This window comes from Odontesthes bonariensis, chromosome 16 (genome assembly GCF_027942865.1).
Source record: "Odontesthes bonariensis isolate fOdoBon6 chromosome 16, fOdoBon6.hap1, whole genome shotgun sequence".
In the NCBI taxonomy this organism is placed as follows: Eukaryota; Metazoa; Chordata; class Actinopteri; order Atheriniformes; family Atherinopsidae; genus Odontesthes; species Odontesthes bonariensis.
The window spans coordinates 20,185,519-20,210,811 of record NC_134521.1 but is presented as its reverse complement, the minus strand read 5'-3'; the positions used below and the strand labels follow the sequence as shown (position 1 = coordinate 20,210,811).

The 25,293-nt window shown below is 39.9% G+C and overlaps 1 protein-coding gene across 3 annotated transcripts; it reads right to left on the bottom strand.

The window, feature by feature from the left end:
- Positions 1-385: 385 nt before the first annotated feature.
- On the bottom strand, positions 386-21,817 carry sytl2a (synaptotagmin-like 2a). Of its 3 annotated transcripts, none has more exons than XM_075486562.1 (16): positions 21,728-21,817; positions 20,058-20,251; positions 18,117-18,271; positions 17,623-17,746; positions 13,955-14,024; positions 13,748-13,844; positions 7,215-7,316; positions 6,040-6,122; positions 5,810-5,914; positions 4,711-4,880; positions 3,324-3,426; positions 2,589-2,750; positions 2,413-2,509; positions 2,214-2,319; positions 1,595-1,800; positions 386-928 (listed from the first exon to the last, which is right to left on the bottom strand). In XM_075486562.1, the coding sequence occupies exons 2-16, from the start codon at positions 20,156-20,158 to the stop codon at positions 780-782; spliced, it is 1,830 nt and encodes a 609-aa protein (XP_075342677.1). In that variant the 5' UTR covers positions 20,159-20,251; positions 21,728-21,817; the 3' UTR covers positions 386-779. The 3 variants fall into 3 exon arrangements, with proteins under 3 accessions (XP_075342677.1, XP_075342678.1, XP_075342676.1); XM_075486563.1 differs by having other exon boundaries at positions 13,748-13,841; XM_075486561.1 differs by lacking the exons at positions 13,748-13,844; positions 13,955-14,024; positions 17,623-17,746; ... (1 more) ...; positions 20,058-20,251; positions 21,728-21,817 and adding exons at positions 7,769-9,625; positions 11,218-11,763; positions 13,597-13,734.
- Positions 21,818-25,293: the final 3,476 nt, after the last annotated feature.

Genomic DNA, 25,293 nt, shown 5'->3' with positions numbered 1-25,293 from the left:
ATCTACTGTCCAGAATCTATAAAGGCATTTGACAAGTGGCGCGATTGGTAATTCACTCAGCACTCAGGGCTGTGAGTGACCCCAAACTGCGAGGATAGAAGAGCTGCTAAAATTCTGTGTGGAATAGAACCTACAAGCTCAATCCACAATACTAGTAAACCGGGGCTTGTCTTTGTTTCGATTTTCAAAGAAGTAGGGGAGAAGGAGTCTTTGGATTGAAAACGTTTATTGCAAGGAACCAATCGACTGTCTGCAGTCTCCCCAATCTTTAATGCTTTTCCAGATGACATCTTTCTCTTTTTCTGAGCTGTGGCATCATATCTGTCAACATTGGCTTTTCTAATATGAAGTAATCTAATATTTTACCAATAAATCACAACTCCCATCAAAATACTGTTTATTGACAAAGAGTTGACCGCAGTAATCACATTATATTGTTATACAGTGTACAAATAGTTAGTCTTCACACCAAGTTTGCCTTTATATCAAATTTGTGTCAGAACTTTATAATACAGATTGTTTTTCCGCAAAATTTTTCTGATGTTAAAAATATCTATCATCTCAAAAGTTAAGGAGATGTCTAGTTTTTCATGTAGTTTGAGCTACATAAATTAAAGCATATATTGATAATTTAAGTGATAATCACTTACTAAACCCAAACAGTTCTTGATGAAGGCTGCTGCTTCAATTCATCGTGTGTTGGACATTGTTCCATTCAAAAGTTCATACATTGAGCTTCCCTCGCTCGGACAAATGTGTCAACACGTTTTTGAACAGGATCACTTCGTCATGCTCTTTGCTGTTACCAACATTCTCAGAGGCAAAATATCCTCCACCCAGTCACCATCACACTGCAACATCCTCTGCCATAAATTCGCTTCATCCGTCGTCGAATCCATCCAAACCACTTCCACTCCATAACTCCTTCCTGCAGAGACAATGAAAGAAATGATTTAGATATTGAATTAAAGAGCTTATCTACATTCGGGAAAAAGGAAGTCTGGGGATTTCGCCTCAGACTGTTGCCTCCTCGGCCCTGTGCTGGATAATTGGTAGAAAATTGATGGATGGACAGTGCGGTTGGACAAAATAAGCTCTTGTCAGGTCATGTGAAGACTTACTGCTTGAATTACACAATGTTGCTGCATTGAGTATGAGCTAAATACAATACATTTAAACAGTGGGGACACAGAGAATCATGTCTTTGGACTTGTATCTATGAAATAAAAGTTCAAATGAATGAACAAATTACAGATGTTAGTTTAAATGCAGTTTCAAAGCTCATGTGCGTCATACCAAAGTTTTATTTCAGGCTATATGCAAAAAAAAGCATGTCTTTCTTCCAATACAACACAAACTGCCTGCTGCTCGTTTGCAAAATTTATCATTTTTTATCATTTTCCTTTAAATACATGGGCTTTTCTATTGTACACTGCACCATCATTTTACAACATCCTCAGTTAAAACTTATTACGGTGTTCCCAAGTCTATCCACATTCAGATGACACTTTCCCAGATGGAAACATAGTGTAAATACACATATAAAACACATCCAGATTGCCAGAAAAAGAGACAGAGTAAAGCAAAACACCACCTGTCCCGAGCCCAAGTCTCAGGCCGCCAATGTAGTGGTTCTTGAGCCGGTCGTGATCCCACACCGTGATTTCCACGCAGGCCTCTTTGAGGTCCTCTGATCGAAAGCCATCATACACCATGATGTGGTTGAACATGGGGCTGGCTGTCTTCTTTACCACCCGCGTCTTCTGTCGGCTTTTGCTGCTCATATCTGGAAGAACGGTGCTGGCAGCAGCAGGCAGGCGATTTTGGACATATATGGTGCAGAAAAACAAATTAATCAAGACTAAAGAAAAATAAGTGAGACATCAGAAAATAAGCAGCTTAATCATTTTAACATTTGATCATTGCATCTTGTGTCATGTAAGTTATATGTTAACAGGCTGAGTTTGAGGAAACCTCGAGGAGAGGTGGAGAATGGGAAAAGCAAGAGTCCATTGTGAGAAAATGGACCACTTTAAAACTATTAGATGCGGCGTTGGTTTAGTTTTAGTTTAGTGAGAAATTAACCCCATCAAAGTGGAAAATGATAGCAAAATGCATTTAAGAATATTGTATTATCTTATAATAACACTTGTTTTTGACAACTTCGTGTCTTTGTGGTCGTTGGTACAGCAGTTTACGGGAAGACTTCTTACCACTTCACAAACGGGTTGATAATGAATCCTCTGACTGGGGGAAGATTCTTGCAATCTTTCACCCAAATCTGCACCTCACCCGTCTCCATCCTCGGTGTTCCCTTGCCTGTGGATGCAGTGAGACCACAACAGATGATACTGATTAAAAGAACAAAATAAATGGAGAGAATCAACAAAGAGGGGTAATGTATTCGCTCACTGTGGGGTGTCTGTGTCAAGAATCTCAGGGCGACTCTCATCTGTCCTCTGCTGTCCATTAGATGTGATGGAGATGATGCTGAGATTTGTTCTGAGACCTGAAGGATGCAGTTCAGGTGAATAAAGGTTGGATCACTACTGGAACACACAAAGGATCCATACACACTTAGCTTTTACCCTGGCTTTCAATGCATATTCATTTATCTGCGTGTTGCTGAAGTCCCACTGAGACAAATCCAGGTCCACCTCGCCCAGAAAGCTGTTCCGCCCAAAAGTGTCATTGTGCCACACTGAGATGTTCAGCTGATGAGTTCTCAACTCCTCCATTTTAGTTTTAAACTGTGAAAAGAAAACAAGGCAGCAAACAGTAGCGGAAGGATTATTTTAGGCATTTATGACTAATCTGACTCACAATGTTCCCCTACGTTATGAAAGTATGTTACTCAATGCAGTTTATCAGTTGAGTCATTGATTTAAATAACTTGTTAAGCCTCAGGAGATTGATAGAATTTCCCATTCTCATTACCTGAACTGAATGCTTTACAATGCTTGTTTCATAACTATCCATCCATTTTCCATACCGGCTTAATCCAAATCATTGTCATGGGGCATAAATTTGTAATTGTAAGTAAAATAATAAAGTAGAGAAACATCAAAAGCATCATTTTTACAAGAGTCCCCTAAAACTTCCACGAACTAACAAGCCAAATTATCAACCAGTTACTTCAGATACACTATTAAACTGTCAAATAATTATGCTCGAGCTGATGTTCAACATTTCACACTGACCATCTTCATTTCATAATCAAAGTAAAACGTGATCAGATTCTACGACATGCAAAGATGTCAGTGCATGAAATATAGAGGAGATGGAATCAGATCTTTGTTCAATAGAAAACATAGTATTCTCACCCCGAGGACTTCATTGTAGGTCGGGTTTAATGTCTTCTTTTTAACAGTCGTTTTTCTCTTGCCCAACTTTCTTTTGTCGGGGAGAAGGTAACATTTTACATACCTGCACACACACAGCACAGTCAGTTAGGACAGTATGGAAAATGCCAATTAGGTCAGGACTGCAGGCAGGCCAGTCCCTGTACCCTCTCCTTCCTCAGCTTCTGCCTTTGTAATGTGTGCAGAATGTGGTTTTGGACCATGGACCTCCCTGGAAAAGATGTGGCTGTAAAATCTCAGTGAACTTTTCTGCATACTGATTGGTCTGAAACACTTTTCCACTGTGTGATGGTCCATCCCAGATGCCTCTGAGCCCAGAGAAGTGGACTCTGCCTCTGGATGAGGTTAACAAAAGGCTTCTTTTCTGCAGAGTAAAGTTTGAAGTGGCATCTGTGAATTGAACTGTGTATTGTATTGCTTGTCAAAGGTTTCGCACAGTAATCCCTTGTCCATGTGGTTCTATCAGCTATTGATGAATGACGGTTCTTGATGCAGCGCCGTCTGAGGGATCAGAGAGCACGGGTGTCCAGCTTAGGCTCGCTCCCTTGCCCTTTCACGCATGAAATTTCAACAGATTCTTTTAATGTTTTAATGATATTCTGCACTGTAGAGGCAGAGATTTGCAAATCCCTTCCAATCTTTGTATAAGAATGTTTTCAAAACTATCTTTCGTCACACATTTGCTGACCAAAGATTCTTTGCTCTTCACAGTCTCAGCCTTTCAGGGATGCTACTTTTGTAACAAATCATTTGTGACATTAAAATACGTACAGTATGTGCCAATATTCCACCCAGTTACGAGGTAACTTTTTTTTTTCATATTTTGCCTGAAATGCAAAAACGAACATGCATTAACAAATTAAATGAAGTTAAAGATGAGACAAAACACAAAACTTTGTTCATCCTGTGAGAAAGGAAATTCAAGTCAAAGTCAACATAAAAATGACTGATTGTCAACTGACATGAGATTCACGTTTCAACCTCTGTTTTGACCTGTAGGTTCTATTTTTTAACCTTAAAATGACTAATTTCACAATATTTATTTAGAGTCAATTTTGTTTGTCATGATCATAAAACAGTACAAGGAGATAAACATTCTTCTCATAAAATGACAGATACACACATTCAAATGTACATAAAAATGTATTTAGGTGAATAAATAATGATGAGGAATATGTATGGCTGAAAAACAAGGCTTAAATCAGGATAAATATTGCACAGATTGTCCCAGTTATTGCACAATAACTCGTAGTGAGACTATTCGAGCAATTATTTTGAATCAGTCCACATCTGATATGATGCTGTGGCATTACCGTTTTTGACCATGAAGTTCATAGCGAGCACTTACGGGTCAGAGCGGTTCTTCTTGGTGTCAGCCACAGCCAGACCCCTGACGAGCACCACGAAGATCTGAAACTCTCCAAGTTTCTGGATGTAGTTCACAGCAAACTGGATGCTTCCCTGGACTTCAATGTCTCCAAACTCTGCAGGGTAGAGGCTACTTATGCTGCTGCTGACCTGCTCATGTGTTACAAGAGAGAAAATAACATCCTTTCTGAATCTATCACACTCGACGTTGGCACATCAAAATTTGTGTACAAGATTGACCAGGTTGTACTGAAGGAAGATAAAGAGAGCCATTTGCCACTGGTTCTCACGTGTAATATAGTCCATGTTACACGTAAACTACAGAAAAAGGGTAATAAAGAAAATAAAGTGCAGGTCTACCAGGAGAAAGTCTCTTCTCTCTAAAAAAGAACATGGCAGCAGAGCTTAGGCTTGCAAAGCTGCATCTAAACAAACCGCAAGACTTCTGGCACAATGTCCTTTGGACAGACCAGACCAAAGTGCACGTCTTAAGATGGCTTTTAGAACTTTTAGAACTAGAAGTGCTGAGCCCTCCTTTCAATCAAAAGTTGATATATGTGACCACCATTCTTAAAACAACACCAGAGAAGTTTTTGAGCTTTAAAACCATGTGCTTCTAACTCGTCCTACAGTATGTTGACTTTTGTTATGCACATTCCTGGGCCTGAAACTGCCCTGGAGTGCTGAGATACCGCAGTTCATGACTTTGGTTTCCTGCCCCGTACCACACCATTGTGCTGTGTGGGCTTTCGATGGCGTCTTTGTGGCCTCCTCAACATGACAACAAATGGCTGTATATGGCTGTATATGTGCAGGGCTTACAGTGGTGTGTAACATCCCACCACTGTAAGAGGATCCAAACAACAAAAAAAACCTGCTGGATTCTTCAGCATTACTTTGTTTTTATGCAACATTGACGAGCTTATTAATCACACCATGTCATGTTGTTTTCATCTGACGTGTAATTTTCAGGTTCCACCCCTCTGAAAATTTGGTAGAATATAAAAAAAGTCATCGTCCTACCAGCCCTCACACTTAGAAGAACATCACATAATCCAGTGAGCTGTTTGTAGACTTACAGATGACATGGAAGCCATTCCCGAGGAGAGAGTCAAGTTAGACAAGGAGTTGCTGTTGTTTCTCCTACGTCCCAAGCTGGTCTCAAAAGAGCTTTCTCTGACCGTCTGATAATGTGATCAGATAAAAGAAACACATCACACAACAGTCAGACAGAAGCAGACTAAACTTCTCTGTGTCGCAAATGCATTCAAACTCTGGATGAAGCACAAGTCACGTCAGAATGCTTTACCTCCTCCTGCTTTACCTCCTCCTGCTGAAGAAATGGCACAGAAATACTGCATTTCATCGACTCTGAGTTGGAGACAGGAGATGCTGTTGCCAAAGAGAGGAAGAAACATATGACTTTTCATCTCATAACGTGCATTAACCACTTCTGGATTTCAAATAGTATCATGAATGTAGGGTTAAATAGCTCCTCAGACATCCAGCAGAGGCTTATAAGATATATAAAATATACAGTATATTATATGATATATAATTTGATAATATACAATATCAAATTTCTTCATATTACTGTTATAATTGGTTTTGTTCTTAGACATTATTTATTCATATTCTGTAATTTTCTAAATAACCTATGTTCCTATTTTGTACTTGTCCACTCTGCTCATACTACGCAATGTATGTCCTTGAATGGTCTAAGACTTAAAGATAGCATAACTGGACAAAATAACTGGGACAGACGAAGCTTCTCTATCTTGTCAGATAGGTTTGTCACATTAGATACACGCCTAAAACAACACTCACACACACACGTTGTTTATCACATCCCAAGAACATGACAAGGACGGTGGTTGGTCTGTTCGTGTCACTAATAACTGGCCAATTATGCTCGGTCGCGTGTAAGTCCAACCTCTGTGAGATAAATGTGAACCATTTCCGGATATCGGGGCTTCTTCTGACGAGGCCCTGTGAGGGTTCTGTCACTCCGAGCCCAGCGCTGCCATACTTTAACTGTGACAAAAGTAAATACTTCGTCTGTGAACACAAGATTTCTCCGGCTTGTTCTTGGGTTTCCAATGAAAGAATCGGGCCAACATTACCAAAAAAATACTTCACCAAATCTGTCACGATATTCAATTTTCACAACGCAATCATCGTGACTTGAAAAGAATGAATTGTTACTTTGAGACTGATCAACTGACTTTGCTTTTAGCATTTTTCTCCTGCTTTGGCCGTTGAATTCGACTCAAACTAGAAAAAAACCTCTCCTCATTCACTGATATTTTGATTTTATCAATAAGCGTGACATGTGTACATTATGAACACATTATTGTTATTTCATGCTTTTAACATTACAATTACCATCGACACTGGAGACCCCTATAAAATCTTTTCCATTAAATAGATTTTTGAACAACACAGTGGTTGCGGTACTGATACAACAACATATTTTTCTGTTACCTGTTTGTGAGGTGAGATTTTCCAGACTTTTGGATGAAGACTTGCTCCTCGAAGCTAATCGTTTCAGAGTGGCTAGGATAGGACTTGAACGTTCACCATAACCTACCACACAAGACCATGTAATTGAATATTTCAGTTAAGTGTAATATTTTGTAAATCTGTTAAATGATCACAGTAAATATTAGAAATATTTTTTATATTTACATTGATGGATTGATTGAATGTTAATAGTAGGGATCAGCAGCTTCTCGCAAACAATATACAAATTGATTCTTACTCATTAGAAAAAGAGCATCAATTGGAAAAATCCACATAAAACTAAACTGTTCTTGATTGACATTCTTGATTAATTACAGTAAAATCTAGACACGCTTTTGTACATCTTACACCTGAAGAGAAAAAAAAAATCAATGGTACAGATTGTATAAACATGAAAGAGAACTTCTAATCAATTATTTGATTTGATATGATTTGTTCATATTAAAATCTCTGTGATTCACTGTGAGTCATCAGCTTTGAAGCCATATCAGTGAGGTCAGAATTTGAAAGCTCACTGCCTGAATTTGCCCGAGACAGAGACCAGCTCCTGGTTGTTGCATCTTGGCTCGCGGTTTCGTCTTTGCTTTGCACATTCCAAGAACTGATCCTATCCGAATTCCTCTCAGTGGGATTGTCACTCTGGTTTCCTAAAAAGTCTACGAGGGCACTTTGGGGTCCGTGCCCGGCGTCACTCTCTGCTTTGTCGTGGTGAAAAGGAGGGCTGTGGGCCCTCTCTGTTGGTCCCAGATAGTGTTGCTTGTCCTTGGGGATGAAAGACCTGTGGAGGGGCGGGAAGTTTTCCACCTCGTTCCCTGAATCTGAATGAGGTGAAGTTGAGGTGTTTGATCTTCTCCGTGTGTTTACATGACTAAAACATGTTCCTCCGTCCGCTGGATGTAGCAGCAGAAGAGAAGAGGTGTTGTCTTTTGTGTCTGTTTGCGCTGCCTGCTTTGTTACATGCGAGGGACTCTTCTTCTGTCTTGGCACTGGTGTCAGATTCCCTTGTTGTTCTTCGACGCCTTTAGCTTTGGGGTCGATTTCTATCGGAAATGTTTTCAAGGGAGAGCCTTCCAGCCTGGATCCCTTACCACTTGACGATTCTCGAGGTAGGACCTTTGGGTGGTAGGTTTTGGATGGACTCCACTTGACTTTGTCATCCTTGTCTTTGGGTCTTGGAGATTTACTCGGACTGAGGCACCTTTCTTGAGACTCAGTATCTTGGTGACATGGCAACTTTGTATCCACGCTATTATCAAAGCTCCCTAGATCAGGCCTGTCCGTCATTTGTGATGATGTAACGACAAATGGCTTGCTTTCCGTTTGATTTAGTTGTGCTTCTTTCTCAGATTTCTTTCTATTCTCTGGGGATATTCTCTGGTCAGACTGAGGGGAAACCTCTTTGTTACTGATCTCATCTACCCTGTCGCTCTGAAATGTGGAACTGGACTGTGTGAGAAGGGAAACTGGGATACACTCTTCCTGCTTCTGGGTGATAAAAGATACAGGAGGTACAGGACAGGTTACACTCTCATCCTGCAGCTCGGAAATGTGTAAATCTGTCACTGAACCTGCTAAAGAGTCATTCATCTCATCATAGACAAAGACAGGGTGAGCTCTGTATGTGCCGTCATCCTTTGATAAATCCACAAACATTTTGTGATCTGTCTGTGGTGAGAACTGTGTTAGTTGGGATTTTCCTGCAGAGTCCTCCAATGTTGATTCCTTTTGAGGTAACACATTATTGTTTATATTTCTTACATCGGAGTTAGTCTGAAGACCTTGAGAAGCTTCTATTTCTGTCTGGCAATGAGTGTCTTCATGTTTTCTCTCCTCAATAGCAAGCGATATGTCGAAGTCCCTCTTTTCTGTCACCCCAAACTCTTTCAGGTCAGACACAGTCTTTGGAAATTGAGCTTGGCTTACTGACCCTTCTTGCCAAGGATCTGCATCAGATGAAATCAGAGTTTCTTTAAAAGGAGTTTTCTGCAGAGCAGTGAGTGTTATCGACCGGACCTCTGTGATCTGAGCTGATTTACTTTTGTCTCCAGTTGTTTCCGCAGCAGATCTGTAGCCTTTCTGCTGAGATATTAGCCTTTTTTTCTGTGGACTCTGCACTTGGGAAGGCTTCCCCTTCTCTCTTCTAAATAATCCAAGCAGTTTTTGCTTATATTTTTGTGAGCGGACATGAGATGATCTCTTCGAGCTGCAACCAGGCGACGGCTTGGCGTATGACGGGGCCTCAAGAGAATACACGTTGGGTCTGACGGAGTCCTCGGAAACCTCAGTTTCCAGTTGAGCGGGCTCCTTCACAGCAGAAACGAGGCTGGACGCGCCTGGAATTTGTGGCTCCGACAAACATTGCTCAGACACATCTGCAAAGATAGATTGATCACTCATGTACATTTTTCTCTTTAAACACTATACAGTGTCACTGCAACTTATGTTGGACTTTTCTTAGTGTATCACTGCCAAATGAAGTGGATGCAAGCAAATAATTACGTCAGTTTATTGATACAAAACACAAAAGATCTGCACATCCTTTTTTCTTCTACACTCGGTGTACATTTTTTACCGTCATAAGTTCCTATATAATACTGAAATGTATATTTTGTTCTTGTTTTTCGTGTTCTTTGGTCCCATTTTTTCAACTGGTAAAAAGCGCACCGTGGCTGTGATCCTGCTGCTGATCAGATGTGAATGATAGTTCCACCTGTCTAATTCCAGACCTACAACAAGACAAACAGCTGATGTGAACAGTCTGTAAAAACCACAAACATGTATTATCTTTTCTTTTTTTTTTTTTGCAAACGTGTTGCAAAAACTCCAGTCAGATTCCAAACAGTTCTGACACAACTCCTGAGGGACTCAGCTGATCAGCAGCAGGATACGTTCACCGGCCACCGTGCAGTCTTTGTCACAGACCTTAGACTTAGTTTTTTTCTTTCTTTCTCTTCTCCTGACTTTCTTGCCTTTTCCCCTTTACTATTTTCTTTTACTCCTGGCAGGCTTCCTGAGTAGAGAGCTGGAAAGGCAGGGCTGTAACTCCAGCAGTAACTAACATACCTCTGTTGTCTCCTCTCTCAGTGAGTCTACTTTCGCCGCCTTGCCTCTTTACCTTCCTGTACACTGTCATGATCTGTGGTGGGTTTTTTTGTGTTGGTTTTGGGTTTTTCTGTGTTCTGGTTTTCCTTTTTGTTCATATCTTGTTGTTTCCTGTTTTATTTGGGTACATCATGTCCCTTCTGTTCATTTGACTTCTTCCTGTGTCACACCTGGTTTCTGTGCTAATTTTCCTCACCTGCCGTTCATTTTGTAATTTACTCCCCAGTATATATTCTCCCGGGTTTTCCTTCGCTAGTTCATCTGGCAGAGCTTCGCCATTTTAGTGCCTGTCCTCCCCTCCTCCTTTGAGAAGTTCTTGCTCACCACAAACAACTGTTTAAACAAACCCAATGCAAGCTTTTTAGCCCTGTTATAGTGAGCACTTGCGTCTCCTCCAAATGTGGCAATGAATAACTTTCAGATGAAAAAGTGATGTGGTGTAATAAGGTTTGAGTTTTTTTTAGAAGGCAAACATTGTACCTCCTGTTGTCCTTGTATTGGGTAGCTCTCCTGTCAGCCCTCCACCCTGCTTCTCCAAACTGAGAAATTCTAAATATGCCTGCAAACCTGAAGTTATTACGACTACACTTGCGTACTTTAGGATTGTAAGTGTCACACTTCATTTTAGTCAGATTATAGACGAATTGAAAAGTCCAACATGTCACATGAGACAGTAATTTATCTAAACTGTAGAATGAATATAACCCATCAGAATAATGATGCAAATACACGGTTCAATGAAGCCCAGTAATGATAAAGCTAAACATCCACAAACAAGATCAACTGTTTTGGTCGCTGAATGTGGAGATATTGAGGTCAACTTTCTGATTGGTTGTGAATTAGTTGAGAATAAAACTCTTACCATAAACAATCTGGTGTGGGCCGGCTTCATCGTCTTGGAAGTTTTCCTGATTTTTGCAGTTGAGTTCATCTTCCTGTGCATCCGCTTGACTCTGCTGGAGCAAAGGTCTCTGTGTGCCAGCGTTGGTACAGCTAACGCTCTCAAGGCCACTGGCGGTTTCCACTTCAGATGGAAGCTCTCCAAGCTGCTTCCCATCCAGCCCCTCCACGGCTCTCTGATCATCAGAGCTAAAACTCAGCTGCTTATTGGCTGTCCAGGTCTCAGTGGCCAGGCTAACTGGACTCTGTGGGACCTTGTGAAAGAACAGTGACTGTGTGGATTCGGAAGCTGACGTGTTCTCGATGACGGCCTGCAGGTCAGCAGAACCAGTCTGCCTATCACTTGACCCATCTACCTTTGCAAAAGAGTCCGGAGAATTTGTGCCGATTGCTCTGCTTTCAGGCATTTGAATTGAAACAGATGCGTCCTGGGTGACAACGTTGTCATTCGAGTTTTCTTTAAAATCAGTAACACTGGAAATGTGACTGTCAGGTGAGAGTGCAGTCTCTGCAAGACACAAAAACAAAATACATTTAAGCACCAGCACACAAGATTGTTCTTTCACCAGAGGTGTTTTAATCACACTAATTACTAATGTCCTAAGCAACTTAATCTCACATTAGTCACCTAACAACCCCTCAGGCTAATCCTGGGTCTCTTGAAAGCACCCTAAAAGTTCAAACTATTCCAGACTTTAACAGTAAAATGAATAAACTTATTGAAGATGACAACAAAAGATGCTGCTTTGCCAAAGAATCCAAAAACAGTCCAAATGAAAAAATGCTAAGGGCAAGAAAAAAACGGAGAAGAGGACAGAACATATAATGGCAAAGAGGATCTGGCACAAAGGAACAAAGAAAGTGGTGCAGAATGAAGACTGAAGAGTGGAGATACGTGAACTGAAACCAGGAGTGAACCAACGCAGGAAGACGAACTGAAACGCACAAACAGAAAAAACGGAGAATAGGACAACCCAGAAACCAAAAGACAGAGTCCAACTGTCCAACAAGGAACCAAACCAAAACCAGAGACTTTGACAGAAAGACCCAACCCAGCTGTGGAACATCATTCGGATTAGGAGTGTCACAATTTAACTGCATGGGCGGTAATTGTGATATTAAACGAATGAAATGTCAATATCATGGTTATAATACACAGATGAAACCGTGGTTGAATGCACATCGGTTCTTTACCTCTTAAGGGATAGTTCGCCTCTTTTGACATGAAGCTGTATGACATCCCATATTAGCAATATCATTTATGAACATTGACTTACCCCCTGCTTACAGGACGCAGCAGGGGGTAAGTCAATGTTCGTAAATGATAATGCTAATATGGGATGTCATACAGCATCATGTCAAAAGAGGCGAACTATCCCTTTAGTTTGAATATAATTTTTTCTTTTGATTAACAGTTGTCATTGGTGCTACATCTTTTGAAATGTACTTAACTAGAGTTGTAACAAACTACTCGTGTTTTACTCATAAATTAGGCTCTTACTTGTAATGTCTTGCACCAAGAAAAGAACAAAGAGTGACAAACAAATCAACAATTTTTCATTAAAAATTAAAATTTTCATTAAAATTTCCAGATATACATTTAAAAAAAACAAAAAAAACTTTTTGGCTTTAATCATAAAACATTATGCACGTGCATATTTCTGGTATAGGTACAAGAACACATCAGTGCCAAGTAACCGCTGGATGTGTTGGGTCTTTATTTGCATTGCCTGTTTCCTTCTCACTGAATTATTTCTCCGGCTTAGATCCTGAAAAATATGTCCAGGGGCCACAAGTCATGCAGTAGAGATTAGGCCTTCGGAATGCATTTCTGTGTAATTCTCTGACTAAGGTGGCCTCCTCAGTCTTCCCCTCCCATTGACAGCCTGTGAGAAACACCATGGTGCCAGCTCACTGGCTCATTTCAGAGCGATTGTGAGAAAAAACAAAAACATGGACTTATTTGCAGCATTGAAAGACTTCAACCAGTAGATGCTTTGAAAGAGGATTATCAAAATGCTTCTGCCATGTATACCAGATGCGCTGATTAAATTACTCCCTGTTCTACAAAAAAAATACAAATCCCCAGTTGATTTTAGCTGTAAAAATGTGTTTTTTCACATTTTGGGCATCTGTTGTTTACATTGCTTGACTGAAATCCCAGCAGAATGAGACGGAATGAGATCAGATATGGAAACATTACAGAAGACAAGCCAAGGCAAGCTTTCAACTGCCATGCAACACCTACTGCTAACATTGTGTCCACAGGAAAAGCTGAGACAGCTGAAGTGCAGAAGACCGAAACACCTGGATACAAACAAGCTGCTCGAGCCAGACTTACGTTGCTTTGTATCGTTACTGCTTTCCCAGTTTGTCCATCAAGTCCACTCAGTTTAAAACATAATGAATGATGCATCATTAGATTACATGGATTAAACGTACTTACACTGACTCTAGATAATTCACAGTGTGATCCTTGTAAAATCACTCACCCTCATTTTGTGCGTGAGTTTGATCCGCTGCTCCATCCAACAACTGACCGTCTTTTTCTTCACAAGGAAGATTACAGTTGAATGGATTTTTTCTCTGCTTCAACAGAAAAAAGAGAGACTGATACAGGTGACACCAGCAAGACACACCGACGTGGATTTTAATCAACTTTTAAACTTTTAAATTGTTTGGCTGGGGCAGGATCCTACCTTAGTGGGCGATTGCAAAGCTGTTTTTGGAGTATCATGCTCAGTTTCACGAGGACTGTGGATTTGATACCTGTTTGAATGAGCAATGAAGATATATTGTGTGACGTGCAACTTCAAGCTGTTCTGAACTCGATTCAGGAAATGTAACTGTATCACACCAGCTCCAATACATGAATGTTTAAAAAGAAAATGGCCGTGAAAGCTGCAACTAAAACTTTTAACCCAATGTGTTTTCAAATTAAGCAGAGCAATGTTGTTGGGGGGCGGGGGTGTTTTGCATAGATTTTGGAAAATTATTCATTTTGATAGCTGAAAACAGGCTCAGGTGCACTTTGGATTTGCAGATTCTCACAATTTTTACACAGAAAATGGGCTAATTCACTCCAAACTACAGCAACAACGAGCAAAATTCAGTTTTAATGATCAACGGTGTAGATTCGGTGTAGAATAATAAGAGCTTAAATAAAGGCAACCGGACGACTTCTTGGTTCTTGAAGACAAATCATCCCGCATCCAAAAGCCTTTCGGATGAGAGGTGAAACATTTTCAAGAACCAAGAAAAGAAGAAGTCCACTTGCCCTTATTCAAGCTCTGAAAATCAAATTTGTCGCCTCTGTACATTCATGCAGGTTGCCTCAGCTTAGTTTAACAAGTCAAGTTTTTAACCCTGATCCAAACCATTAACTTTTGGAAAATCTCATTCCATCAGCATTAAGAAAAAGCAAAAAATTGTCAATAAGAAATTAAAAAGTAGCTAAAAGGTGTATGGAGCCATTTCAGAGCAAAATGTTTCTATATCCGTGTTCCACTTTTTTCCAATTTAGGGTCGCAGGGGGCTGGAGCCCATACCAGCTGTCATCGGGTGACAGGCATCACAGGGAGAATTTAGAGTCACCAATCAGCCTAACATGCATGTTTTTTGGACCATGACAGGAAGCCGCTGTACTTGCAAACTCCACACAGAAAGGCCCCAGCCGGGACAGTGCTAACCACCACACCACCGTGCAGCCCGGCAACAGGTTTGAAACTGAAAAAAAGATTTGGAACTGAAATTTAAATATCTTAATCTGAAAATATAAAACCTTAAACTGAAGAAAAAAACCCTCAAATTTGAGAAATTATTGAAATATGAAATGTTTGATTTCTCTGTACAGTCGATCATATACCAGCAAAACCCTGCTGTGCATGCCTTTCTGTTCATGCGAGTGCTGCAGTTCAGACATGCTGTGTAAAAAGTGACAAACGTACGGCATTTTACCAGGTCTGACTCAGTTTGCTGTCGAAAAATTCTATGGAAAAGCACCACAGTGGTGATTCAAAAAAGAGGCCAATATGTTCAGCTGCAACCAGCTTAATGGAAAGAAGGCCATGTCTGAAAGGAGCTTAAGATCACCTCTCAGAAGCAGAGGAAAACATGAACATGTGATACTTGTAAGAAGATTAGTAAGAACTACAGGCTCAGTTCCTGAGTATCCCTATACTGTGTAATACTGCAATAGCAATAAAGTGTACTCACAAGCAAGCAAACCAAAATAATTTGCTCCACTAGTGCAACAGAGAGTGCCACTCAAAACTAGATGATGATGGAACTTGATCGTTGCTGGCCCAAATCAGCAACGAATGAATCCTACTTACTTACAGTCCATCCGATCAGTTATACAGTAATCCTCACAAACAATATCCAGAAATACTCCAGTGAGATCATTTACAGTTGCAGATGTGTATTAATCAGTTGTTGATAATCTCTTACAGAATAAAACCATTCTACGTGAGCTTTACTTTTTTGTATCGTCTTTTCATTGAATTGATTTAAAAGAAAAGAAAACATTAAACCTAACACCTAAAAGAACCGTGTTACAAAGCCAACCTCTTTAACTGCACTGTGCAAAACTCTTGAGCGACCCCCATTCCTTTATGTATTGTAGTGATTTACTGAAACGTGTACAAATACAACTGTAAATACAGTATATAAGAAAAAAACAGACTTACAATTCTGATTGAAAGACTTCTTTAAGGACATCCCAAAGCTCTTCTTTGGATGTCGGCTGCCTTTTGTTCCGTTCTCTGTCAGGATGATCCCACACTGCTTCAGTAACGTTGAGGTCCGGGCTCTGGGGAGGATTCATCCCTCCATCAGACCTGCTGCCACTGATTTTCAGTCCACTTCTTGTGACATTTGGCACAGCTCAGCCTTTTCTCCCTGTTTCCCTTCCTTAAGAACGGCTTCTTCACAGCCACCCTTCCATGGAGCCCATTTCTGATGAGGCTTGGGCCAACAGCAGATGGATCAGCTGAAGGTCCAGATGCATCTCTCAGGTCCTGTGTCAGGTCTTTGCTGGATTTTTTCCTCTTTCTTAAGGACATTCCTTTCAGATACTGTTCATCTGCTGTAGATAGTTTTTTTTAGGCCTGACACTTCTTTCTTTTGTCCTCCACATGTCCAGTTTCCTCAAATGGTTTAAGGACACACTGCACACCATGCTGAGATATGCCAAGTTTTCAGCTAAAAGCTCTTTGGAAATCGCCTTGTTGGAGCAAAAATACTATTTTCTCTCTATCAAACTGTGTTATTTTTGGCATTTTTTATAGATACAACTAAAGAAATGGCAACAAATGATGTGTCTTTGTGACAGGCTGCTAGTAACAAAGTGCCTAAAGATGCAATTTTAAACTGGTTCTTTGCTAAGTTGTCTATTATGTGTTGACACAACACTTGCCTCTAAGACAGAGACACCAGTTTCCTCAAGTGTTTTAAGGACACACTGCACACCTTGCTGAGATATGCCAAGTTCTCAGCTAATTGCTCTTTGGGAACAAATTATGTCTGTGTGACAGAACCATTTAAATACCATTTTAAATGGGTTCTTTGCTAAGTTTTCTGTTATTCGTAGACACAACACTGATTCGTCCCTTCAGTTAGGTGCCTCTCATGCACCAAAAAAACACATTCCTCTGACATTGTTTAGTAACAAGGTATGGACTAAAAATGATTGAAAAAACAGACAATGTTCAAAGAAAAACTCTGAAAAACCTCCAGAAACATGGAGAACTGTTGCTCCAGACCACTTTAAAAGATTACAAGAAAGTCTGGCTGCTTGGAAGCAAAAATATAAAGTGAAATTGGGGTGGCTCAAAAATTTTGCACAGCACTGTAGATATTTACCTTTTTGCAACTGTGATTCTGGATGTGTCGTTCCACAGAGTTCACTAACTAGTTTCTCACAGGGAAAAGTTGTTTGCTGCTATGCAAGTCATGTCCTGTGGATTTTACAGAGCTTTATCATTAAAATCATCTCCCTGCTGTGCCTGGAAATTGTGCTGATGAGATTGGTGTAAACCAGCCATCGTTAACACCTCACTGGCTTTGTAGTGCTGCCTCATTTGATCGTTTCTAGTTACAACATCATTAATTTAGATGATATCTTAATACTATAGAATGCTAATTCATGTTTTTATCTTATTATCTCCCTCACTTGTTTCCTAATTTACCATTTATACTCTAACCGTGTTGACCGGAGATGATTATTTTAAGACCAGTGTGTCAAATGTTACTAATCAGACTTGCTCTTTGAGAGTGTTTCTTTCAAACTGTCTTTTTTGTGTGTGAACTTCCAAAAAACCAAAAACATTTCCCCATAAATCCCAACTTAAGCAGCGTCTATACTCACCCTTCACTGATGAGATGTATATCGGGCTCCTGAATCAGTCCACAGAGCACAGGTGGGACAAACACATCTTTGTTTTCACTGCTTACAAAACTGGACCTCTCGGGCAATATGTGAGACAGCTCCACTGCAGCACACAATGCACAGCTCATGTTAAAGACACTTCATCATCCACAATATCACAAACTGTATACATTACAACATAATAACCTAATTACTGTCTTACAAATTGATGTATTAACAACCATCAAGTGAGAGTAGGTATACACACTGGCTAGAAATTTCCAATCCTGATAGCAGAACCATTACTAACCACTTATTAACTTTATTATTGCACACTTGGAAACTATTACCAAACTATTACTTGGCATCTATAGGCAAATATTTGGATAAATAACCTTTTTTTTTTGCACACACAGCTTGCATTTTAAACCACCATACTCATGTTGCATTGTGCACAGAAGAAGGAGAAGCCATGAAAGCTGTAAAAGACTTACATATAGTTAACGGTTTGTGCGTGTGTTTCATGGAGGCCCTGATGATGTCGGAGCCATGGATGCGGTCCTGATGGCGAAGCTGCTTGGTCTCGTAGAACCAGTCTCCGGTCAGGTACCTCAGCTGGCTTCTGTCGCTCACAGTCTTCTGCAGGTTCCTGAGTGCAAACAGTGGCAAATCAATCAATGTGTTCATTATTTCTTCTTCATCTACACCTTGAAATTATTTTCAGTGAGTTCTATAAAAATTGAGGCAATGTGGAGGTTGTGGCTTAAATGGTAGACTTGTGAACCATGACCGAAGAGTCTGCATTTTGTACCAAGAGTTCTGCCAAGAGTCAATGTCCTTGAGCAAGTGTCTCTCCTCGAGTTCCACTTTGACCTAGTTTCTTCTCTTGGTTTTGCCGCCTAGCCATACTCCTTTGTTTTGTGGGAGTAAAGTGCACCTTTTCATTTGGAGATCATGGAGTGGCAGTCATCAAGCCTGTCGCCTGGGGCATTGAGGGCCAGTTGGATTGCTAGATAAATACGACTTGATCCCTTAAAGAAAAGGGTCACCTTATCCCGGTAAAATCGAGGGTGCAGGACCAATTGGTAAGATCAAGGAGCCGAATTTGGATTTGGCCTTTGGGCTTGTCCTTGCTTTTTTTCTTGCATGAAGTAATCCTTGAGGTTTTATCATGGCTTTCTGCACAAAATTTCATCTTTTACAACTGTAGTCATCACCCTCCATCTGGGAATTCCTGTTTTCCATCATGGACAGGTCGTAAAAAGTTACCGGAGATGGTTCTCCTCCGAGACTCTTGCTCTCTCAAGTATACTTTGTTCCAGGTACATTGAAGTAACTTACAATGAATGAGAAACACATTGTAAAGCTACTATGTAGACGGCCAACAACAGCTATATCAGTATCTTTACTGTTGAGTGTCTTGGGTGTCATTGACAGTGGGACTGTTACCATAACCAAAGCACACTGGTTAGGACTGTTCCATGATGTGTTTCTCAAATTAACTTTTTAACAATATGCAGAGGAAAAATGGAGCAACAATAATCAACATCACTGCTTTTTTCACAAATGGTTGAGGAGACACTTTTTGGTAAAAGAAGGACATTTAAAAAAAAGTTACGTCATAACACATACCTTCTTTTGGTATCACACACCTAAGACACAGTATAGTCAGTGAGAATGTGCTCCACCAAATGGTATTCGATATTCAACTCGGGAAACTGGGAAGCTGTGTCGATAAAAGCATAGTTTTGTTTCTATTTCAATTGAGAACAGGGTGAGTGAGAACCTTTTCTGGCAATGGTGTTGGCAATGCTAGGCCTGTAGGTTGTGGAAAAGGACAGGAAGAGGCAGAAGACATCAAGTATTTCAAGGAAAAACAGCACTCATGGATTCTCCAGCTACGCCAAACAGCCAATCAGAATTTTCTCTCCCTTTCACAGATCTAAAGCTAATCTATTGTACTGAATTGGCTTAAAATAATGTCAACAGGGGCGGTCGGTGGCGTAGTGGGTTAAGCAGCCGCCCCATGTACAGAGGCTACAGTCCTCGCTGCAGCTGGCCCTGGTTCGAGTCCCGCACCGAGCGGCCCTTTGCTGCATGTCTCCCCTCTCTCTCTGCCCCTTGTATTCCTGTCTCTCTCCAACTGTCCTATGATTAAAGGCATAAAAAGCCCCAAAAAAAAATTATAAAAAAAAAAAAAAAAAATAATGTCAACAGTGTAGATGGTACATTTCCCACTAAAGAGAGAAAAAAGACAGATGTTCCCTTCCGCCGATTGTCGGCTTGGTTTATTATGTTTAGTTTGGTTTACGTTTGGTTTATTAAGTCTATCACGACCCTACTTACTTTGGTGTCCTTAACATTTTACTATCCTGCCTATGGCAGATCAACTTTGATGAATAGCTGAAATGAGAAAGGTGGGTCAAGGGACTCACTGGACACGGTGCTCCTCAGCCTTCTTCAGCTCAGCGTCTCTTTTCAAAACAGCCCGGATGGTCTCCTGCTCTTCCTCTGTCAGGAAACTCAGGTCGATCATGGTCGCTGCTGTCTTTTGCTTCACCTTCTACCGACTTTCCATATGTGTTAGAGTCTAGTGACTCGACACGATTGGCACTTCGAAGTGAGTCATCTGTGCTTTGCAAGAAAGAAAAAGATGACACTGAGGCATTGCCGAAACCCTAGAGAGCCTTTTCAGCTTTTTTCCTAGTCTTAGGCTTGTTTATGTGGCCATGTTAGACCCTGTTTGGACCCTGTTTGGACCATTTTTATCCTGATAAAAATAAGAAGGGCAGGGGAATTCTAATATTTGATGTCCACAGATGAGAGTTTCTCTTTTAGTATTCGCCAAGCCATGCAAGAGGTTGTAGAACAAAAAAAAATTGATATACTGATAATTGAAAAGGTTAATTCAGTTGGGTTTTTTTCTGTCAGATTTGTGACACATACAGCAGATCGAATTTCAGTGTAGAAAAATACACCTCATGAAACAAGGCAAATATTGTCTGTGTGTTAAAGCCAATAAAAGCATGAACAGACACGTCCTGTTTGAGTCTGGAGGAGCAGTTTTTTGCTCTATACTCATGTCATCCCGACAGCTCTGCCTTGACATGTAATGGACAAACTCTTTTGACTATTTCTCACCAGAGACAGTGAGTTTTTTCTCACTTTCCTACCACCTTTGTCTTTCATTCTCCTGTAACACAACCACAGATCAATAACAATGGAAATCTGTTTGGATGTGATGCACACGTGTCTAATAAAGGGGACAGTCCAAACACAAACATAAATTTTTAACTATACCATAAGTGTGTGAACTTTAGTCCGTAATACATGCAAAAATTTTAATCTCAGCAGAGCCGCTGTTTTCTCTTGAAGAGATTAGATCTTCCTGTGGAATGGCTGCAAGTTGTAACAGCATGAACGTCCACCCACATCAAAAAGTGATATCGGAACTTGTTCTCACAGAAGGTGGAAGTGATGCAATTCAGCTGCTGCACAGAAAGGGTTTGTCATGTAATAGTGATATCATTTCAGAGGCAAGATTACATTGAAATCATCTTTTATTTTTTGAGCAAAGGGCTCCAAAGTGATTTGTAAGAAACCCTTCATAACATGGTCTTACCTGAGTAAAGTCATGCAGATATTTGTGGCAAGAAGACAGTAACCTACTTGTTGTTTTTTTTTATCGCAATGAAACATTGAAAAGAAGTATTGATCCAAAAATTGTTTTATTGGAAAGCACCACTCAAAGTCAGATAATCAGGACAGTTAATCTCCAGATTCAGTGGCTCATTGGCACTGGTCAGAAAACCTTTTACAAGCGTAGATGAACAGCGCTCTTAAAGTCATAGTAGTTCCTGGATCAAAATCAATAGCTTTGGATTACATCATTTGCTGTGAAGGAAACACTCTACTGCAGTTGAAAGGCTAATCTGACTATCAACTGATGCACTTCACTAATAAACTAGTTACTCTCACACGATCTACATTAAATTCCTATGAAGATTTTACAGTCATTAGTTCTACTGCTGAGAGGCAAACTGCAGCATTCAAACAAATTGTTTACTGATCAGAAAAGTGTAGAATAAGAAAGCAATCAGCTTACCCCTCTCTGTAGCTCCCTGCTGAATGGAAACTAAACTGGAATGACTATAGAGCTTTTGTAGGTGGGAGGAGCTGCACACACAGACAGAAGTGAGCAGAGAATAACTCCGGCATATGCCTTCAGGTTGCTTATCTCTGCAGAAAATCACAGGTTTTCGTCTCAAGGAGGCACGCTTCACTGCCCGACAATCAACACGTGGAACAGTCTCCCACATCGAATCAGATCACTCTAAAAAATGTCCTGATGCATCTTAAGACATATCGTTTCTTGTAGACTTCTCCAGGTTGACTTTTAGCTTGGTTTGAACCCTTTTAACTCTTTTGTTTTTTATTTCATGACATTTTTAACTGTTTTCACACCTGTTTTTGCTTTTTATTCTTTTTCATATTTTTACTCATTGTTTTTATCTGTTGTTTTCGATTTGGTCATTGTGTTCTGATTGTGTTTCATGATGCTTGTTCAGCACTTCAGGCAGCGATGTGTCGTGTTTTCAAATTGCGCTATAGAAATTACTCCAAGGGCCAGAACCCCGATGAGTATATTTTTGTACTGGATTATTATTTCTCCTGTTTCTATTCCACATCTCTTTGGAATCAAATCCGCCAACAACAAGGTTATTCAGTTATCACTGGGACTTGTTAAAAAAAATGAATACAATTTTTTTTTTTAAGTATTCACGAGGTATGAGGTCATATTTCAGAACACTTTCATCCTGCACAGATGGGACAGGCTGGCATTTCTCTGCTGCCCTCTCTCACACGAGGCAGCACGGTTCTAAACACATCACGATCTGTGTTTTGGGTTCTGTCTTTTCGTTCTGACTTCTACCCCTTGCTGTGGTTTAGTTGATATTGTAGTATGTCTTGCTTCCTGTTTCATTTGGTCAACTCTGACCTTTGTGTTTTCCTGGAAGCTTATTTTTCTTCTTGTTTTACACCTGGATTTGTTTCGCTAATCGCCACCACCTGCCTTTTGCAGTCGTTTGCAAGCTCAGTGTAAATATTCTTCGGTTTCCTTTGCTCGTCTCCAGAACCTCGTCACTTCTTGTTAATTCTTGATAAGTGCCATGCTTTTCCTGCCTTGGCAGTGTGTTTGGTTAGTTTGGCCCATGAAGTCGCCTGTCTTCAGCCTGTAGGTCCTGCCTTTGGGTCCTGTCCCTTTTTCATCTCAAGCAATGAACCATGACAAGGCTAGCCGGTTTAATCTGTAAATATTAAAGGTGCATTAAGCTCACGTGCCCTGCTGTTTCACTGATGTGGCTCACACCTCCCAGAAAGGAGGACCCCCAAAAATAAACTGTCCTAAAAAATATTAAACAAAAAACGTGCAGATGGAGAAAAGTATAAATAAAGATTTTTTAAAGGGGAGATCAGAGCAGTCTTATTGATTAGAAGTAAGGAAATAAAGCAGTCGAACATTTGGTCCAATGGGATCCTTTGCGTGTGCCCAGCCAGTAAGTTTGTTTATCCCAGTTTTGGGATCAACTAGATTCTGGGAAAACATCAATTTAATCAGTTACGATCTTATAGGTTGCCAGGAACTGGACAAATCAAAGCAAGTGACGGAGGTGCTTTGTCCGTGACTTAGTCTGAATACATGGACTATGTGAACTTTATGGACTTCCCTTGAAAAATGGAGGGTTGAGTTTGTTGTTATAGCTGTGGTGAAGTCCTGTATCTTCACTTGCACAAAGTGCATCCAGATAGAAAAACTAACTCAGTTTAGCTCCTTCAGTTCCAAAATACTGTGAATTTTGTGTCTTAAAGGGCTGTTTAGGCAATCTGCACTAACAATAACAACTCACTGTGAAGAAAATGGCATAAATGAGAACTACAAGAATCTTATCATCACCTGTACCTTACAGACTCTTGGAGCAGCAGGGAGGTGAAAATAAGTGTTTTCAGGAGCACTTATCTGAAGGCCTACTTTACTTATGGATTTCTGAACTTGATGAGGAAACAAATACATTCAATTGATTCACAACTTTTCAAAAACACTTCTCCATTAAATACTTTGTACGCACTTTATTAATGAGACAATCTGTAATCACACAACACAAATGGTAGACTGTATGGTGTTGATTCATCAACATTTCTCATCAAAAGAAAGTCTTTCTAACCCCCACTGATAACACGCTTTGTCTTTGAGTACAGGAAGAAATGTTAAGCCCATTTGAGCGCTGAATTGCTTTTTATCAGTCCACTAAAGTGTTTCTGGTGTTGAGCAAGGCAATGATGCATTTCACCCTATTATTGAAAGAATAAATTGTACTAAAACAAGCACTAAGAGCCAAATAAACAATTTTTTTTTAAATTTTAAATATTAAATATTTAAAAATATTTATGTTTTTAATTAAAACATGTCTGCTGTCCCAGAATACGGAATGATCCAGGAAAAAAAACATTAAAAAGCTCTACAAAAACTTTTTTCTCTTTCACTTATGACATTTATTTGGTGTCTCGAGGAAAAGAAAATCCATCGGTCAGAAAATAAAGATCCAGGTAATTCAAGAAGGATAAAAAAAGAAAAGTAGCATCGAATTCACCACTTCTCTGAAGTCCTTATTTCTTCAAAGACTGTAATGGGAGAATATATTGACAAATAAATAAGTAAATTATTTAAATATTGAGTTGATTATCAATGCTTTCAATGGACAGTTTAAAAAGACCTCAGTCGAGTCAATCAACAGGAACCTCACTCACAGTGACTTTTTGCTTGTTACCTTTAAACTGTTGTAGGTACCAATAAACAGTGAATAAGCATAGTTTATTATAAACACAAGGTGTCATACAGATTACATACATTTTTATAAAGGGAGGCAATAATGAGTGGCATCAGGAAGAAGGCTTTTAAAGCTACTGAGGACAAAAATCAATGACTGTAGTGGACGCATCTAAGGCCTGCGTATTGTTGCCTGTCTTTATGCTTAATTGTGGCTGTTTTATTGTTTTCATGAGCATTTTTAACTCTAATTTCATTGAGCAGCGTATGCACTGACGTTAGAGTTCGTATTTTTTCTGACCACCAGAGTCCGCTGTTGGGTCTAACATGACCAATAGTTCTGGACAGCAACGTTCCCAAACCTCACAGCAACACTTTGTAATGTGCTGCTCAGCACAGTCATGCATTGCTGAGACCAAACACTGCCAGTGCTGTTTTACATCATCCTTGCTCTTCATTCCAGATGACTGTGCAATATTTAAAAATATTAAATCTAATGTTGAAACAAGATGAAACAGGAAATTACGGTATTTTTTTTACACAGAAAGATTTTAGATTTATTCTTAATGATAATAATAATAATCCTAATAATCAGAGTAATGCTATTATTAATAATAATAATAATTATGTACAGTGGTGGAGATCAGAAAAATCTAGACTCCTGCACATTCAATGCAGCAATATTTCAAGCCTAATGTTCTCACGGGTTTACAGTCTTCTCATTGGTCAACCCATCCTGACGTGTGAAGAAATATCACAATTCGATTGGTTGTTAATTCTATCTATCAAGAAAAGGACCAGCGAAGCACCGACCAACCATATGGATCAACCTCTGCGTTGCTAAG

Excerpts from the sequence above, each read along its gene's own strand:
- sytl2a (XM_075486561.1), bottom strand. The coding sequence starts at position 11,662 with ATGCCTGAAAGCAGAGCAATCGGCACAAATTCTCCGGACTCTTTTGCA. Across the intron at positions 2,751-3,323 it reads CCTACAATGAAGTCCTCGGG|TTTAAAACTAAAATGGAGGA; the intron begins GTGAGAATACTA and ends TTCTTTTCACAG. Across the intron at positions 929-1,594 it reads GAGACTTGGGCTCGGGACAG|GAAGGAGTTATGGAGTGGAA; the intron begins GTGGTGTTTTGC and ends TTGTCTCTGCAG.